The sequence below is a fragment of the Juglans regia genome, chromosome 11 (genome assembly GCF_001411555.2).
Source record: "Juglans regia cultivar Chandler chromosome 11, Walnut 2.0, whole genome shotgun sequence".
NCBI classification, from domain to species: domain Eukaryota; kingdom Viridiplantae; phylum Streptophyta; class Magnoliopsida; order Fagales; family Juglandaceae; genus Juglans; species Juglans regia.
In genome coordinates this window covers 36,963,699-36,982,452 of record NC_049911.1, presented here as the reverse complement: position 1 = coordinate 36,982,452, position 18,754 = coordinate 36,963,699, and the positions used below count along the sequence as shown (strand labels likewise).

The following is an 18,754-nucleotide window of genomic DNA, read 5'->3' as shown; positions in this document are numbered from 1 at the left end:
TTATTTTTTAAAAATAATTATTTCATTTAACTAGGTAAACGTGTTTTGTATGATGTTCTGGCCTAGTGTGTGTATATAGATATATATATATATATATATAAATATATATTTTCATAGTCGAAGATAATTTAAAAAGATTACCAATCCATCTCTCGTTTTAAAAGAAATTTAAGAAAAATAAAACGAATTACCCATAAAGATAAAAAAAAAGGCAGAACGCGGCAACGCCCTCGGTTGGCTTGTGTGCTATACGTCGTACATTATCATTGGTGACCGGACGAACCGGAGAGAAATGCCGAGCTCAACCCTTTTATTTCTAATGGACCAAAAGCCCAGCATCGGTTCTCGCTCTCGTTCTCTTTCTGATCGACAACTCATGGCGGAGGTAAGCTCTCTCTCTCTCTCTCTCTGAGAAATCGCCAGAAGTGAAAAAAAAATTTCCTTTCTTGTTAATTACAAGTTAATCCATTTCGTATTGATCTATTACTTATTACTGTTTTTTTAATTATTTCTTTGACAAGGATTTGTACTGTAATTTAATTACGAACTGGGCCTGGTTGGTTTAGATGAAAGTTTTCGTAATAAAATTGCTAGGCCATTTATGTCACAAGTATACCATATTCACATTCAATGTTAATCACTGGGTGCCATGTGCTTTTTCTTTTTTGTCAAAGATTAAATCGTTTCTGAGGTCACCCATTAAAAACATTCCGAGATTAGACTGATTTGGTGGAAGTTTTTGTTCTTTTGAGTTTGATATTGCAGCTAGGTTTCTGGGGAATATTTGTGATCGTTTATAGACATAGACTCTGTACAACAGAACTAAGATTAATGCACACGATGCAACTCACATTTTTTTTTTGGATAGGTAATCAAGAAGTTTTATTCATAAAAGTAAGCAAAGCCTGTGCACCTCCAGAATTAGTCGGAACGCTGTTCCTGGACATCCAGTGCCAATAAAAAAAAAGTAGGCAAAGCTCAAGTACACATGGAGTATACATGAGAAGTACCTAACTAGAGTTTACAACCAAAAGTAGAAAATCATGGACATCTAGCCTGTTACAAACAATGCCCCCCTGCCCATAAGAGCAATGTAAGATGCAACTTGCATTTTTTTTTTTTGATGGGAGATGCAACTTGCATTTAAAAAAGAAGAAGAAGAAGATGTTGAAAAATATAACATGTTTTCGACATTCTTTATTTTCATAGATCCAAGGATTCAACCAGTTTTCTTAAAATGTTCTATCTGAAATTGTTAATGGATTGCGTCAAAGAAAAGGGAGTGCTTGTCCATGGTGGTTGTATTAGAATGCTTGTAACATCTCGTCCCCCTAGAGTTAAGAATAACGCTATTTTTAGAAATCTAAGGGAACCAGAGTGCTACTAACATTGTCTATAGTTTTTTATTTTTATTTTTTTATTTTTTATTGGCACTGTGTGTCCAAGAACTTAGTCCCAACTAATCTTAGGGGTCCATAGGCTCTCAACAAAGAGTTTCCTACAAGTGCATCTTGGTTAGTTCAAGGGGAAGTACCTCTAGTCTGACGGCCCTAGAAATTGTTTGCACCCAAGAAGATTCGAATCTTAGACTTGGAGGGAGCATACCACCAAGAACAAGACCTTTACCACTTGAGCAAACTCCTAGGCATTAATTATTTTTTTTTAAAGAAGCACTAGGTATAAAAGATTCCATATAATAAATTGAGTCATTCTTGATTAAAATATTGAAAATATAAAAGAGTGTATGCAGAAGAACTTCTTAAAATTTCTCAAAATTTTGTACTGTAAAAATCATAATTTAAAAGCTCTATACATGACCTAGGCCTCTGTTTTGTCATTCTGAGTCAAGTCCCATCCTGCAGCTCTATCCTAATAAATTTCATCACCTGGGGTGGTTAAAATATAAAATATACAAAAAAATGAGTCGAATACTCAATAAGGTTTTCTTGAAAGACGTGCATAATTAATACTTACACTTATACTAACATAAACATGTAACATGTATTATCCATAACTCATTAAACTTGTCTTTTTTTCTTAAATGGCCAACACACCTTAACCCCCTTGTGCAAGGTTGTGCACCGGTTCCACTGCCTGTGGCCACAAGGGGAATGTCTTAACTTATCATAACATACTATAGTGGATCACGCGTAGGCCTTTGGCTTGCACATCCACTCATAATTGCATTGGTACCATGCATCTCTTATGTCCATTCTTAAAGCTTTTTTCATAACTTGTCTTTTATCTTTCCTACCATGATGTATCTAGAATACATAATGACAAAGCTTATCGTAATCATAAATGAAAACATATCATGATGCATGTCACACATATTAACATGACATTAAAAAATCACTTTCATCATAACTTGATACGTAAAAAGGGGCTTCCAATAAAGGGAATACATGTGTAATACTTTTATAAAAGACATGTCGTTTACTGTACGTACGTGTAAGGATAAGATCATGCTATTTACCTCGTATTGTTAATCCAGTATTTCTGGGGCGAAGCCGATTACCTATAAAATAGGCACGCAACTTATGCCAATTTCTAATTAAATAGGTACCTTGTAATTAAAACTCTAAACACTTAAATAACCTATATTTCTTTAAAATCTAGAATCTTCATAATTTCACTGTCCCAATGGTCCGTCCTATCTTCATTAAACCCTAAATACCTTAAATAACCCATGTTTCCCATAATTTTATTATGGGAATTCATCATAAATAATAAACCATATGTCCAACACTAATTGGGCAGTGCTATTTTCTCTTACACGGAGCAGCGGTGTGGTGGTGGAGGGTGGCTGTTTTCTGGTGTGGAGCAATGGCTAGTGGTCCAAGGGGGTTGAGCCGATGGTGCAGGTGGGCTTCACGTTTGAGTGGTGTGTGGTCAAGGCTTACGCACTGGTGTAGCGTTCATAGTGGAATATGGGTGGTGCGACCGATGGGCAGTACATGGTGGTTCAAGGGGTGCTCAACTAGGTGGTAGATGCTTGACATGGTGGTGTTCGGTGCAGATTCACGTGGCTTGGAGGTGCTTTGTTTCAGAATTATAAAGCAGGGGCATTTCTGTTGGCTGTTTACGGTGGCATCGGCTTGGATCTCTTGTTGGGCAACGTGGGCTGGTCCGAAGCCAAGGAGGCGGTGCAGCAATGGAGGAGCGAGGGTGGTGCAGTGATTAATCACTTTGGGATGCAGGCTTCTTTGGCCGTGAAACAACGAGGCTCATCCATGGTTGCTTCCATTGCTCTTGATTGGCACTGTTGGGTGGTTGCTTCCGGTAGTGGGGGGCTCGTGGTGGTCTGGGTGTGAGGGAGGTGCTGCTGTGTGGTGGTGGTGTACGGTGGTTGGTGCAAAAGGTGTGTATTGGTTGGTTGAAACACGTTGGGAGTGGCTGTTTTGTGCGGTGGCAACCTAGTGGAGTGTTGCGGCTTGCGTGGTGCAAGTACGGTGGAGGCTTGCTGTGAGGATGGTGGACATGTTAGATACCCCGGTCTTGTCCCTAACACTAAGGTCCATGAGCTTGCCTTGGTGAAGATAACGACCGAGTGATCTTGCCAACTTGCTTGGCCTTCCACAAAAGGATGGTGTTTGAGTGATGAAATGATGATGCACTTGGGTAGGCTAAGTTTTTAGGTTAAAGCAAATCAATGTGGGTGGCAAGACTTGTTCTTGAATGAAGTACCAAGATGATGGAATATGAGTGTTCTAAGAGATGATTATGGGTGTTTGATGCAATGAGAATGGCTTAAGGGTTGCCCTTAATGTTTGGGCCACTTGGATGGTGATTAGGGTAGGTATGGTATAGTGTAGCTAGGGTTTTGTGGGGTGCCTAGGGTGAATTTCGAGATTTGCAAGAGTTGGCTTAGGGTTGAAGTTTAGGATGATGCTAGGGTTTGGGAATGAGATGGAAGAGTGAGGCTAGGATTTGGGAATGAGATGAAAGAGTGAGGCTAGGGTTTGGTGGCTAAGGAACAACTAGGGTTGTCGAATTGGTGTGGTGGAATTAGGGTTGGCGAGTTGGAGGGATTTGGCTAGGGTTTGGTTGGTTTAGGAATGGATATGGAAAGCTTGTAAGATGGAATAAATCTTTGAGGGAAGAGGGAAGTTTGAATTTGAATTAAGATGATAAGTCAATAGTTGACTTAGAGAGATTGTAGGAAGAGTGATTTAAGGAATTGAAGAGGATTTGCAATTCCTTAAATTAAGGGGTTTGGATTTGAGATTTGAATTTGAATATGGTAAGAGGATGTCAAGACTCCTAAAAGGAAAGAATCACCTTATGGAGCCTTGAGGTGGACGGCTAGGGCTTAGGTGGATGATGGGGCTATTTATGGTAAGTGACAAAGATGGTAAGATGGGAACACTAGGGTTGGCGCCACTTGAGTTTAGGGTTTAGTGTTGGGAAGATGATGATGGACGGCTAGGGTTTAGGACTTAGGGCAAGAGTGTTCGGTGGCTATGGAAGTAAGACTTTGGTCAATTAGGGTTCCTAAAATGTAGGAACTCTAACTATGGAAAGTATGGTGGGCGGTTATGGCAAGTCCAAACAAGGCAAGTGATTGTCGAAATTGAGTTGGACTTGGCAAGGGTAATGTGTTTCGGCTAAGGCAAAGATTGAAGAAACAAACAATTTATGGAAAGTTGACAAACACTAGGTTGGTCGACTTTTGTGGTTTGGATGGATCGAAAGAGCAAAAAAAAGATGAACACCAAGAACACTATGATGAACACTTAAGAACAAAAGCAACAATACTTATGAACTTAAATGAACAAAAGAACAAACAAGATAATTTAACACTTGATTCACGAATTGCACAAGAATTAAATAAACCTCATATATTGATATACACAACTTGGATTCACGAATTGCACCAAGTTGCAAGAATAAGATAGATTGAACCACACATATTCACGAATTGCAAGGTGTGATCCTCTCTTAAGGGATTCACGTATTGCACTCCAAAGAGCCCAAGTGCGTTAGCACCAAATGATGATCTCAAAAACAAAATAGTCTATCCACTAGGGAATTTGCCAAAAGATGTAAATGTAAAACCTAAGGGTCTTATTTATAAGAATTGCAACTTGGAAACCCCTAATAAGTCCCTTAGAAAATAAATAATTAAATAAAAATTAATAATAAAAAATAACATGTTTGGCATGGACCAAGTTGACCCATGGCATGCATGAGCCCATGGGTGGGCTAGGCTGGCCCATGGCATGGGCCATGGGCATGGCTGGCATGGCTGTTGGCATGTGGCTGACATGCCCATGGGGCTGCTGTGGGGTTGTCCAACCTTGTAATGACATGGCTAGTGGCTTGACCATGGGTCACAAAACATGGGGTCCTACCAGGATAGCGGTGGTTGACGTCAACAGGAAGGGGCTGGTTTTTCACTGGTGGTTGGACGAGTTGTTTGGAAGAGAAAACTGTGAAGCTACGGCGTGAAGGAGAGGACATGCGATTTGGACGGCGGCTATAATGGGAGAAGTGCTACGTGATGGTGTAACGGAGGCTAAGGGTCTGCCGTACGTGGAGAAGCTTGGATCATAGACTGAGGCTATGGTGCAACAACCCTAGTTTTGTAAGGAGGAAGATGACTACTGCATGGGGCTAACGGGTTATATATATATACGCGGGTTGGGTCTTGGGTCTCATGGGTTGGGTCCATTTTATGGGTTTGAATCCAATTATTGGGTCCAATAAAAGCCATTAATCCACTGTAATAAAATTTGAGACCGTGCCTTGTTTAAAATTATCCAATAAATTTCAATTGGCTTTTAAAAAATATTGGCCCATTAATACCATCCAAAATCATTAACTAAACCTTAACAGACCTTAAAATAAACTTTTGAGCATATGGGCCTAACTACAATTTCTAGTCAACCTCAATAAATAATAACTCGTGGGCTTATCCAATATGACCCATTAAATATAATTCAGGTCGAATAAAATTATCCTTATTCAGTCCCTAATAACATTGGATGGGGTTGTTACAATGCCATATGGGTCAAAGGTGCTAGAGTTTATATCTGTATGCTATGCTCATGTATGGGTTTTAAATCTGATTTGAATGATTTTTTTTTCACTACAATGATTAGCTTGAGACATGTAAATTATGGTTGCTACTTGTTAAATTCTAGCTTATACAATGTTTCTGTCATTAACTAATTTAACTCCCAGATTGAGCTGAAAACAGCCCCTGCTGATTTTCGATTCCCTACAACAAATCAAACCAGACACTGTTTCACACGCTACATTGAGTTTCACAGGTAATTTTACTTGCAATTGATTTTAACTGGAAACTTATTAGCTGAGTTCCTTTTTTCCCCTTCTTTTTTAAAAGCCAACATCAATTGCAGGTGCTTGGCAGCAAAAGCTGAGTCTGGTGAATGTGAGAAGTTTGCCAAGTATTATCGTTCCATCTGCCCCGGTGAATGGGTGAGTACTTCTAGCTTATTGTATTGCCACAACTGACTGAACATATAAATTATTTGTCCACTTATCTGATAACGCAATTTATGTACAAATGATTAATAAAGACATTAGGCTTTTGAAGTCATTAAGTACGCGTGTTATAAAGCATAATCAGACCCTTTTGAATTTTTTTGGTCTGGTTTATTAGCTTTGCTGGTTAAATAAGGACCAGTTTGTTCAGTTCTTAGTCGGTGTTATAAGTTTGGTGGTTGTCTAAAGATATTGTGCAAGAGGTGGTGGGGGCTGCAAGGCACTTCCCAAGTCCCTGGATTCAATGATTTTAACTTTTTGAACTTGATGACTATTTATGGACTAGAATGCAAAGAATATGGAGACATATAGAAATGGAGGTACTCTTTTTCTATTATAATTATTTTCATATTCATTCATATGTTCCCTAGATCGGATTCCTCAGCACTGTGTTCACCAAAATTACCATTGAAAGCTTTTTATATTTACGAATTCAGCAGCTTGGACAAAAGCTGTCTATTACAATAGAATTATCATGCCATTTGGTTGGGTCCTCGCTATTATGCATGTGCTGTCTTCTCACTTCACGGCTCTTACCCAATATATTTCCCCTAGTGCTTGAATTTGTAGCCAATACATAACAGATAATTGAACAAGTTCTGCCATTTTATCTAACTATTTTTGCTTTTATCTTAAATTAATGCAGGTTGACAGGTGGAATGAGCAGAGGGAGTACGGGTCTTTTCCAGGTCCTCTATAGATGGTCCTTCTGCAACTTAGATTGCTCTGTTCATCTTCTTTAAGCTGGTGACAATGTCTTTCATCTAATCCCAGTGGAATAAAAAGGTACAAATTGAGTTTCCTTTGGTGTCTATTGAACAGTTAATCCCTTAATTGCATGTGGACAAGGTGATCCAGAACTTGAAACGATTGGCGTTTATCATTCTTCTAATATATTAAATTGTTTCGAGCAGATAGTGTTAAATCTCCACAAATATAACCCTCTTCGGCTTGGTTGGTTCTTTCACGATTCAGAACTGAACCAACCTGGGTTAATTCTTAAACATTCATACCTAATTTTATTTAATGACCCTAGTAAATTGATATGATGATATTTTGAAATCTGACAAAATCAAGGTAGGATGAGATTCTTTTGGTTCTTGGGTTATGCTTTATTTTGAGGAGATTGAGACGACTTTTAGTGGAAATGGAGGAACTGGAAAGAAGCAAGAACAGCTGCTGAGCTACGTAAGAGCTTGGGCGGGCATGATTATCTGTTGAAGTTCCTAGGGTTTTGTTTTTGTTTTTGGATGCCTAAGTTATTCGTTGCCGGAAGGAGAAATACAAGAACGGCCCCTAGGGCTAAGTACGATAGTCAAAGGTGCAAAAACAGTTAAAAAAAAAGAAAAAGAAAAAGGAAACTAAATGGTGAAGGGCTGGAAGTTCCTAAGGAAAATGATTTACACAACACTTTTTACAACATTTTATACAACTATGTTTTAAATAAAATGTATTTTGTAAAACATTTTATAAAAGTAACATAATTTTACAAAATATCTTCATTTTATAACATTGTTGTATAATATGTTGTGTATATATCATTACTCCATTTGGAATGTACCATAAATGGGAGTTGTAGGATGTAATACACTAGGGTTTCCCTTGAATTTAGAGACCATCTGAGATGATGAATGCTATGCTCCCCATCTCAGGTATGGAAAGTTACCATTTATAAACAGACGGTGTGCTGAATACTTTGAGAGAAGATTCAATTCATATATTTATCTTTCTTTTAATTTAAGTTCTAGATTCAATTCATGGCTTTATATAAACATTTAAAATGTATTGTAATGTTATGTCCAAGCCGAGAGAAAAATAAAACTGCTGTAATACCCCCAAACAAAGTCAATCTGTGTCTCTTCAGTATACCTCTATGTACAAAGAAAAATATATTGTAAAGTGTGTTGTGTTGGCATTATTACTCATGTACCAATGAATGTCATGGATATGGCAGCAACTTCTTACCACCAATTACTAATACGGTTGAACATTATACACAGCCAAACGCAAGTAACCTATCTATTAGGCATGTTTGGAAATAGATTTCATCTCAAAATTCTTATCTCATCTCATATCATCTTCTTTCTAAACATACGTCAAATACAAAATTTTTAAATTAATTATTACAATTTTTCTAAGCTTTTAAACAAAAAATAAAAAATAATTCAATTTTTTCAAATCTCAAATAAAAATAAGATTATAAAATTATATTCTAATAATGTTTTAAATTTATAATATTTTTTATTCAACTTCTTATATCTCATTTCTCAAAATTTAAAAAATAGTCAACTCAAACTATCTCACTGCTATTCACAAATTATCTTATTACTATTCACAAAATTTTCTCTCATTTCACTTTCAAACGAGTCCGGTGCCGTTTGGATAGTGAGTTGAGATAAAAGTTGAAAGTTGAATAAAATATTATTGAAATATTATTTTTTAATATTATTATTGTTTTGAGAATTAAAAAATTGAATTGTTTATTATATTTTGTGTAAGAATTTAAAAAAAATATAATGATAAAATTAGATAACATGAAATATTTTTACTATCCAAACGAATCTAATTAGCTATGAATTTAATCCCAAAGTAGACACGTTTTTCAGCAAAAGTCACTATGATTTACCACGCCAAATTTCACTCCTTTTTCCTTTTTACCTTATTTCGAGCAGGCAAAACTTTCGCTTATAAAAAGTTAATTATTAGTAATTACGAATACTTTGAATAAACTATTTTATAATTTCCGACTTTTTAATAAAATATTGCTATTTTTAAATTCAAACACATTAAGTTCAAACAAGTTTGAGATAAATTCAAAAAAATAATAATATTTATTGAGAACTTCTGTAAAAATTGTAAAATAGTTATGTCTATGTTATTTATACACACACACACACACACACATATATATATATATATATATATATATATATTACATCTTGAAATCACAAGAGATTTTATAAAATTTTCGAGATTATAAGCTACATGCAATTGAATTATATATTAAAATTATTAAATTTTATCTTAACTCAATTATGATAGTTAAAATAAATATAAATTTTAGTTTTTAATAGTTTGAAAGCAAAATTTTAATCATTCAAAATATAAAGCTTAAGATTTGTTAAAAAACTAGTTTTTTTTATAAGTACTTATTTATTAAAAAATAGTATAGACACGACCATATTATAACTTCTACTCAAATTTTTTGTTTTTTTTAATTCTGTCTTTTTAAATGAAAGTAGTGTGTATAAACCACGTGAATATGTAAATTTTTTGGCACGTGCGATATATGAAAAATTATACTCATCATTCCTATATCACGCATCATATATAAATTTTTAATTTTTTTCCTTATTAAACATGTGGTGTATGAATAATAAATAGAAAAAATTAATTAGTTTAAAAAGAATAAAACAAATAAAAAAATAAAAAAAGTGTGTTGTGTGGGATAATATAACAAAGCTCGTGGTATATATAACATGGTTATATTTTTCAAATGAATTTTGTTATTTATCATCCATATATATTATATTTATTTTTAATTTTTTTAGGTATTTTTTTAAAATTAAATTAATTATTCTATTTATTATCTATATATTATATATTTAATAAGAAAAAAAAATATGATGCGTGGTATATTAGAATGATGTATATAATTCTTCCTTACATTCTTTACTTCGCCACTCCTGAATTTGCAGGCTATTCTCGTTTGTTCAGCTTCAATTTTCGGGCTGCACGCTCCAGTCCAACCCAGAATTCCATTGGGGTCCTACTCTCTAGCGCTAGCCAAAGGCTCAAAGCCACCATACCATGTTCCGCGTCAGCAACAACCTGGTGGGGATCCTCAACCTCGTTACCTTCCTGCTCTCCATTCCCATCCTCGTCGCCGGTATATGGCTCAGCAACCAGGCCGACTCCGAGTGCGAGCGCTGGCTCGAGAAGCCCGTCATCGTTCTTGGTGTCTTCCTCATGCTCGTCTCCCTCGCCGGCCTCATTGGCGCCTGCTGCCAGGTCTCCTGGCTCCTCTGGTTCTACCTCCTCGTAATGTTCCTCCTCATTCTCCTCCTCACCGTTTTCACCATTTTTGCTTTCGCCGTCACTAACAAGGGGGCCGGAGAGGCTCTCTCCTACCGGGGCTACAAGGAGTACAGGCTTGGCGACTACTCCAACTGGCTTCAGAACAGGGTCAACAACACCAAGAACTGGAACAAGATTAAGAGTTGCTTGCATGACAGCAAGGTCTGTTCCAGTTTCGCCGACAAGTACCTTAACGACACTGTCGAGCAATTCTATGCCGAGCACCTCTCTGCGCTCCAGGTACCTGGGGCTTTTTGTCCCCTTTTATTTTGGGTTTTGATTAGCCTATTTTCTTTGTATGCTGAATCTGTTTGATAGAAATCTGATTTGTGTAGTCCATTTGAAAAGGTGTAAGCCTTTTGAGCGTGGTTTGAACTTTAGGATAAAAAGAATATGTTGTTCTTTCCTCAGATTATCTTTCTAAAGTTTCGTACTTTGTATGGGTTTCTGATACAGATCTGCTTGGACTACTTTTTGAACAATCATGAACTTTTATAATTGGAGTTGGAGATTAATTTAATTTACTGATGAAGTTGGTGTTCAATTTATATTTTGTTGTAATATTGCTTTATAAATCTTAATTGGTGATTATGTGGGTTCCTCACCCTATTCATGATCCCACATCGACTAAGTATGAGATTGGTTGGTGGTTTATAAGCCCCTAGGCATCCTTCCCTTGTAAGTCGGTTTTCAAGGATGAGTTCTACCTAGTAGGTTCATAACATTCCTGCTTGTCGTATCTTTTGGAAGTAATCCCATCATATGGTATGGGTTTCTACTTTAATATTTCGTTTGTGTTAAATTTGCACCGATGGATTCATTATGGTCTATAACTAATGGATTTTGGTGCTACTTAAAATTGTCCTCTATTGCAAGATTTTCTTCAGCAGATGATGCCCGGGACTAATTTTATAAATTTCTGAGTTTTTCCAAGTATTATTTTATTTTATTTTTTGTTGATGAATTGACTTCTTGGGAGGAAGTTTTGCAGTTTTGGTTCCTAAGAGTAATTTATATAAAATTTCTAGTCTTGCTCCTTCGGGGCGTTTGGTTAATTGCAGTTGGGATTATCTTAACACATTGTTCAGATCTGTTGTCTATTTCATCAATTTTGGGCATCATAGGTGGTAGGTGGTGATATTTGCAGTGGTATAAATTGTCATCTATTTCATCAAGAACTTCCGTGGATTCAGTTTTCACGGTCTCCATGTGGGGTCTTTTTTGCTTTTAATGAAATAACTTATCGTCAGCATGTCATCTTCATACAGAATTTGTATTAAACTAGTTGTAGCTTCCATAAGGTGAACTTGATATCAGCTTGATCAGAGTGTTACTTAAACTGAAAATTGAGGCCTTTTTTTTATATTTTTAATTAGGAAATCACTTTGCTTGGTACTAGTGCTAGATTAGAGTTTTATCTACTGTATAGTGAATTTTGGGAGGACACTTGGATATTTTTTTAGGGTGCTCAAACTCTAGATGGCTCCCTTGTGATTTTATGACGTTTATGGGATGGTTGGACATCTTTTGGTATTCCAATTGACATTTGGTGCTTCTGTGTTTAACTTTTAGGAGCTAGAACTGATGCAATTCTTGTAGGACAAACATAACACCCTCAAAATATATGCTTGTTGTTAATACCTTTTTAGTTGACTTGCGTCTAATTTTAACTGATTAAATTAAGAACAGTGTGCAAAGTGCATGTCTATAATGAATCATAGATTGCAGTGAGTGGTTTGACTCATTTTTCTGATTATTTGTATGCTACCATTTTCAAAAATTTAATGCGCCTCCTAATGTGTTCACTGAGTTGCAGTCTGGTTGCTGCAAGCCATCAAATGACTGCAATTTCACCTATGTCAAACCAACTGAATGGAACAAGACAGAGGGCGGTGCTTATACTAACCCTGACTGCAATGCATGGGAGAATGACCCAATGGTTTTGTGCTTCAACTGTGGGTCGTGCAAGGCTGGATTGCTTGACAACATAAAGAGTAACTGGAAGAAGGTGGCTATTGTAAACGTTATATTCCTTGTCTTCCTCATTGTTGTGTATTCTCTGGGATGCTGTGCGTTCAGAAACAATAGGAAGGACAATGCTTATTGGAATCGGCACTAGGATGGATTGTATGTTAGCATGTAGATTGGTTTGGTGTCTCCTCTTATTTTGTGGATTATGTCTCTGAGACTGTGCACTTATATTCGGTTCTCTGTAAAATACTTGTGGAAATTCTTCACCATGAAAGTATTTGATCTGTTGTATGATCACTATTGTTTATGACTTTTAGTTTGTTATGACACGATGTTTTATCTGCTGCTAGTTTGATTGCCATCGGTCTTGTGCATCAGTAGTAAGACATTGCTTCGGTTACTTGACTGCAGAGGACGTGCTCAATGAGTTTTGCTGTTAAATTCTCTCTCTTTTTAAAACTTGCGTATCATTGTTTTGAAAATTTAAAAAAAAAAAAGAAAAAAAAAAAGTGCTGGGTGTGAAGTTGGGTTGGCTGCATCGTGATCATAAACGCATATGCATCTTGCACAAATGTTTATTTGCAACAAAAAGTCACTATGATTTCTATAATTTGCCGTTCTTACACTCCAAATCCTTGTATTGGTGGAGGTAAAGATGTTCGTCAATCTTGGTCATGATCTGGATGCTAGTTCTGAATTATGACGTTTTCCTTGGAAAAGATTATCTAGTCTGGCTAACCTAGCGAAGATTTCACCGGTGGGATCACTGGCTGCTTTGGTTGTTGGTTGTTGGTGGGGAATCGCTATAATTACTGTCTCATCGTTCTTTTGGACACTTCTGCATGTGGGATCGAATGCAAACGAGTGGTTGATCGCAGCTGAGTCTTACTGAACTGATATGGTGTAAAAAATTTAATAATCACAATACCAAAAAGTAAGAATATAAACGAAAAATATTATTGTTATATAGTATACTTATCATCTTTTCCTTATTTTACTGTATTATTGCAAATTTATTCAGCAATTATTGAATTTGCTATTTTAAAAAACATGAGTTTATCTACTTGTAGTGGTTGATGGATAATATTGGAATACATACGAGCTAGGTTTTAGTACAGTTATTTCAAATGGAGGATAATCATCTAAAATTAAAATAATTCTTAATGAAATGGCATAAATAATTGTGTTGGTAGTTTCAATATAATTGTAAAATAATTTTTAAATAATATTAAACTAATAAAATATTATAAAAAATGAGATTGTGTATATGCCAATCTGCTTATTCACAATCAACTTCCTTGATGGCAATCATGGAGACGTGTTTCTCACTGAAGCACTGGGCTTTTCATGTACTCATGCTTAAGCTGACTACTTTTGTGTTTTTCTTTTTCTTCTTCGTCTTTTTGGATAAATGACTTGTGGCGTGCGATATCATGTATTATGCATCATTTTCGTGGGGTGGGCTGATCATACCAAATGATCATTTTCGTGGACGAAGTGATATACTTCTCCAACTTTCCATGTGATCAAAAGTTGAACAGATCCTACCTACCTACCTACCGTGAACAATGGGTCTTACAAATAAATAAAACTTGTAGTGAAAAATCTCAGGTGAACCGATAAAAATCCCATTACAATTATTATAATATTAAAAAAAAAAAAAGGATATGGTGGCTTTGAAACTTGATCTAGTTCACATGAGAAGAGAAAATAAGAGAGCACATGCTGCTGAGGTTTTAAAAAGTGGGTACCCGGCCGGGTGTATTCCGGGCCGGAACCCGTAACCAGAATCCGGTTATCCGGGTTCCGGACCGGGCCGGGAAAAAACCCGGCCCGGATGAACAGTCTGAGCTGAACCCTCCAATGACAGGCTGCCACCTAATAATTAGACACTAAAAAAAAAAACTAGACCACATGGAATTATTACTAAAATTCTAAAATGATGTTAATTGTTTTAATTTTTAGTGTTTGTAATCTAGGGAGTCATGTGTGGCTCAATGGTCTATGGTTGCTCTAAGTATTTTTAGATCATGTGGTTTGAATTTAATATAGATTCACATAATTAGACTATTAATTAGTATTAACTAGTTGTCTAAGAATTTATTGAAGGAATTAGGGTTTAAGATATGACTCAAACCCAACTTGAGAGAGTATCTGCAGCTTTCCGTCTAGGCCCCTCTTGTGCCGATTCCCAACGGGTAGGGTCTTCGGTCTCCTTCTCCTACCCTTTTTCTCGGCAGAAAAGAGAGAGTGTATTTTATGATTCAATTGAAAATTAAGGTGTCATGTTTTTATTGGAGAGTATAAAAGAGGGGTTTACACCAGTACATGATCATCTTGATTTAAGTAAAAATTCATATAAGGGGTCTGCCTTGTAACATGAAAAGCGAAGGAATTAAGGGAATTTTATAATTCATATGGGATTCATATATATATATATATATATATATATTGTTACATTAACATGATCACTTGATTTTCAAGACAGTAATAATGGCTCTTCCATATCAAGTACTGTACTACTTATGATCTTCCCCGAAGCTTCATCATGTTGCAGCTTTGAAGTACTCTCTTCTTTGATGATCTGATGATCTTGAAGGTCTTCGGCTTTACCCCAAAGAACAACGTACAAACCGATGATCACGGCAAAAGCACCTAGCAGGCTGTGAAATTAATTAACCAAGGCAATTATTTGAACGCATTAGCCAACAAATTAAACAGCTAGCTAGCCGGGATCAGAAGAACAGTACCAATTAAGAAAACGTGGCCGGAGAGAATTGTAATTTTCCTCATTGACAAACGAATTAAAGATAACAAGAACTATGTATATAGGTTTGCAAATTAGGATCGGCAAGACAATACCTTCCGGTATACAACTCCTCATGCAGAAACATATAAGCTAAAACGGTTGTCATAACTGTGCATAGAGGGAAAAACATTGCAGAGAAGAGCGGACCTCTTTGTGATATGCACCAGGCCTGAACAAAAAAGGTAACCGCAGATCCAATTCCCTATATAATAATATCCACATGAAAGACACAATAAATTTTGAGACATCTAAAGGACAATTGTTTTTTCTTAAATACAATCATGTACGTACGTACTAAACTATATATATATGTAATAGCAAGAAATGACGATCATAGTCAAAAGAAGACTAGGGAAAAACAAAAGGTAATTATGAAAAAAACTAACCCATACAACTACTTACTCCAAATAAACAACATCCCAATTCAACAAATGAATGCAGATACCATGCTTCTGGCTCATGCTCTAAGACTAATGTAACCATTGCTGCTTGTAGCATCGCCAAGAAAAGCATCCAAGTAGATGAATATATATGGTCAGGAACGCTTGCTGAAATTGGGACCTGCTCGAAAATTTAAACAGGATTCGCGATCTAGTGGTGAACATGAGCAACTAAATGATGCAAGTCATGAATTTGATCAGGAAGTATATATATACCTGCATAATTACCCAGAATGACCAGAAACAACTGCTTCCAAAGAGAGATAAACAACCCAGCAGCCAATTATAATTATGATCTCCACCCGTGACCATGCTGGATTTTGATGGTAGCAATTCCGTCATGTTTATAAATAGCTTTGGTCCTTTGAGCAATGCCATGGAAATGGATCCAATAACGCAGAAGATTGTCCCCATTATCTTGGCAATGCTTCTCAAGCTTCGTATATTAATCTTCTCCATTCTGATCAAAATAGAAATTAACTTTTAAAACGTATCAAAGCTAGCTGCTTCTACTGAAAAATATATAAGAGATATTTTACATGAATAAATATCTGCCATCTAGAATGAGTAGATCATGATCGAGTCCCTCGATCGTATATATGATCATAATATAGTTAAATATATATATATATATATATATATATATCCCAGCCTACTGTAATTTGATATATCTATATATTATTAATTTCGTGCCATCAATTATTTGTTTATGAGTATTAATATTGCTATTCGGATATTTCAAATTTACCGCTCAGATAAAAAATTTAGATTTCCTGATCTATCCTTTTTGTATTTATATTTTTAACTTTTTTAATAAATCACGTGATATTATATAGCGGTGCCAAGTCAAGATCCAGACTCATGTAAATTTCAGATGACTAAACAGTATTATTCTTCATGGATAATTTATATGTACCACGAAAACATAAAAGAACTATATATTTCACGCATGTACGTGCGCCGTCAAAATGAATGGTGCGGAACAGATCAGTTGGTATTGTGCATTAATTTACCCTACAGTGGTTGCCATTACAAAGGTGATTGCAGGGATCAGATTAATTGTGGCACTTGCTGCTGTTGAAGAAGCCAAGTATAGTCCTTCAAAATAGAAGTTCTGATTCGCAGTCACTCTACAAATGAAAAACATTACACAGCATCTCAATATATAATTAATGTCGCCACCTTATCCTCATGTAATTTAAGTCCATGAAGAAGAATACGAATTCGTAGAGAATCATGTACACTATACCCAACAAGAGAGGCCACAAATATCAAAGAAAAGCTCTTTAATCCCAATGAGATCCGACCAGGATTCCTCCTGCCAGCCGAAGCAAGCGTATGAGAACACGTACAAAAGAAAGGGAGATCAGCTGGAGAGAGAGAGAGAGAGAGCAAGTATTAGTTACTAGTGTATTTATGTGATTATACCGTACGTACCTTCTAGCGAAGCAGGCTATAGGAGCCATGACCAAAGTTGCTATGGCTTGCCTGTAGACCACATACACCCTGGGGCTCATTCCTCGTACCAGAGCAACTCTAGTAAAGAGAGCAAGCCCAGCGTAAATAAATTGTAACCCAACCATGGCCATTGCAGGCTTGTAATCGTCCAACCAACCCATACTTGATCTCCAGCTGGTCAAAAGAATTTGTGAGTATGGTAACGTTAAAGCTAGCATATATGCGGCATTCAAAACACTTGTTTGACATCCTTTACTACTTAGCAACAATCATATAAGCAAGGGCGGAGAGAGAGAGATAGAGATAGAGAGAGAGAGAGAGAGAGAGAGAGATCAATTATCCAGTAGTACTCGACAAGGACTTCCTTGGGACCAAAGTAAAAAGTATACAGAGACAGCTCAGGAAAGCGAAAGAAAGGAAGACCACGGTCAGAACATAAAAGTAGTATTCAAACCATGCACGATGATTCTTAGCTGCGCCTTTAAAAATTATAAAACATCTAAAATAGCTGCATTTGATGTGGTGAGATTAGGATCTGGGCACTAGACTGGTCTTTAAACTTGGAGCTACATACTCTCATTAGAATGATACTCTACTCCTTCAAGTGGCTGATCTAGATCTTAGCCTTTTAGATAAGCGTTTTAGATGGCGGAGAACATGGGTCTCCATGCCAGGGTATCTTAAAGGGTTGATCGCTGATATATATAAAATGATAAAATGACAACTCCTTTATAATTTTTCTACAATCTTTCAATAAAATAATATTTTATAAAATATTTATTTTAGTTTTGATTTTGATTTGATGTGTTATATATAAACCCCATTTACGTACGTGGGCACAGTAATTTAATATTGATTCTTTTAACCATTAATGTCATCTCACTTTGTTATTACTCTTTTCTTTGGACCAACATTAGGATAATGATATATAGAAGTTTATGTTATTCATCATCTACATACATTACATATTATATTTATTTTTATTTTTTATAATTTTTTAAATTTCATTCTTCTTAAATTGATTGAGTTTTTCTACTCATCTACTTAGTAAGAGAGAAAAATTAAAAATTAAAAAATTATGTGTAGTACAGTGTGGTGTAAGGACAATGAGTAGAAATTTTATATATATATATATATATGTATATATATATAGGTTGGATTTCTTTTCGCAGCATTTGTTTTGTTTTTACTAAGAATAAATAAAGTTTTGAATACCGTACTGAACGCCGGATCAGTCAAGGCATTGGAACGAAATATTTTGGTACTGATATCATTTTATGTACCGTTTCGAGATAGTCGATATATGAATAAATTATATATATAAATTATATTTCAAAATAATAGTTTATATATGAATAAATTATATATAAATTATAAATAACGTAGTCTAAATTAGGAGTAAAAAAAATGAGCTTGTAGTTTGAAAATATGAAAAAAAAAATTAAGCCGAAATATCGACTAATACGACTGGTATTTGGGTCAGTATAAA

At 35.7% G+C, this 18,754-nt stretch overlaps 3 protein-coding genes across 6 annotated transcripts; 2 read left to right on the top strand and 1 right to left on the bottom strand.

Annotated features, from left to right (window-relative positions):
• Window positions 1-244: 244 nt before the first annotated feature.
• Window positions 245-7,423, top strand: LOC108980227 (cytochrome c oxidase subunit 6b-2-like). The gene is made up of 4 exons (XM_035695781.1): window positions 245-385; window positions 6,187-6,275; window positions 6,366-6,444; window positions 7,157-7,423. The coding sequence occupies exons 1-4, from the start codon at window positions 293-295 to the stop codon at window positions 7,208-7,210; spliced, it is 315 nt and encodes a 104-aa protein (XP_035551674.1). The 5' UTR covers window positions 245-292; the 3' UTR covers window positions 7,211-7,423.
• A 2,755-nt stretch (window positions 7,424-10,178) lies between these two features.
• LOC108979643 (tetraspanin-8-like) lies at window positions 10,179-12,919 on the top strand. The gene is made up of 2 exons (XM_018950354.2): window positions 10,179-10,827; window positions 12,404-12,919. Exons 1-2 carry the CDS (start codon window positions 10,321-10,323, stop codon window positions 12,704-12,706), a joined length of 810 nt encoding a protein of 269 aa, XP_018805899.1. The 5' UTR covers window positions 10,179-10,320; the 3' UTR covers window positions 12,707-12,919.
• A 2,039-nt stretch (window positions 12,920-14,958) lies between these two features.
• LOC108979642 (WAT1-related protein At4g30420-like) lies at window positions 14,959-17,904 on the bottom strand. Of its 4 annotated transcripts, XM_018950352.2 has the most exons (8): window positions 17,840-17,904; window positions 17,245-17,439; window positions 17,057-17,125; window positions 16,821-16,937; window positions 16,024-16,267; window positions 15,770-15,928; window positions 15,421-15,569; window positions 15,018-15,221 (listed from the first exon to the last, which is right to left on the bottom strand). In XM_018950352.2, the coding sequence occupies exons 2-8, from the start codon at window positions 17,424-17,426 to the stop codon at window positions 15,038-15,040; spliced, it is 1,104 nt and encodes a 367-aa protein (XP_018805897.1). In that variant the 5' UTR covers window positions 17,427-17,439; window positions 17,840-17,904; the 3' UTR covers window positions 15,018-15,037. The 4 variants fall into 4 exon arrangements, with proteins under 4 accessions (XP_018805895.2, XP_018805897.1, XP_018805896.2 ...); XM_018950350.2 differs by lacking the exon at window positions 17,840-17,904 and having other exon boundaries at window positions 14,959-15,221; window positions 17,245-17,502; XM_018950351.2 differs by lacking the exon at window positions 17,840-17,904 and having other exon boundaries at window positions 15,421-15,536; window positions 17,245-17,495.
• Between the last annotated feature and the right edge of the window lie 850 nt (window positions 17,905-18,754).

Excerpts from the sequence above, each read along its gene's own strand:
- LOC108980227 (XM_035695781.1), top strand. The coding sequence starts at position 293 with ATGCCGAGCTCAACCCTTTTATTTCTAATGGACCAAAAGCCCAGCATC. Across the intron at positions 386-6,186 it reads ATCGACAACTCATGGCGGAG|ATTGAGCTGAAAACAGCCCC; the intron begins GTAAGCTCTCTC and ends TTTAACTCCCAG. Across the intron at positions 6,445-7,156 it reads CCATCTGCCCCGGTGAATGG|GTTGACAGGTGGAATGAGCA; the intron begins GTGAGTACTTCT and ends AAATTAATGCAG.
- LOC108979643 (XM_018950354.2), top strand. The coding sequence starts at position 10,321 with ATGTTCCGCGTCAGCAACAACCTGGTGGGGATCCTCAACCTCGTTACC. Across the intron at positions 10,828-12,403 it reads AGCACCTCTCTGCGCTCCAG|TCTGGTTGCTGCAAGCCATC; the intron begins GTACCTGGGGCT and ends ACTGAGTTGCAG.
- LOC108979642 (XM_018950350.2), bottom strand. The coding sequence starts at position 17,483 with ATGCTAGCTTTAACGTTACCATACTCACAAATTCTTTTGACCAGCTGG. Across the intron at positions 16,938-17,056 it reads TTTGTGGCCTCTCTTGTTGG|AGTGACTGCGAATCAGAACT; the intron begins GTATAGTGTACA and ends TTTCATTTGTAG. Across the intron at positions 15,929-16,023 it reads CATTCTGGGTAATTATGCAG|GTCCCAATTTCAGCAAGCGT; the intron begins GTATATATATAC and ends ATTTTCGAGCAG.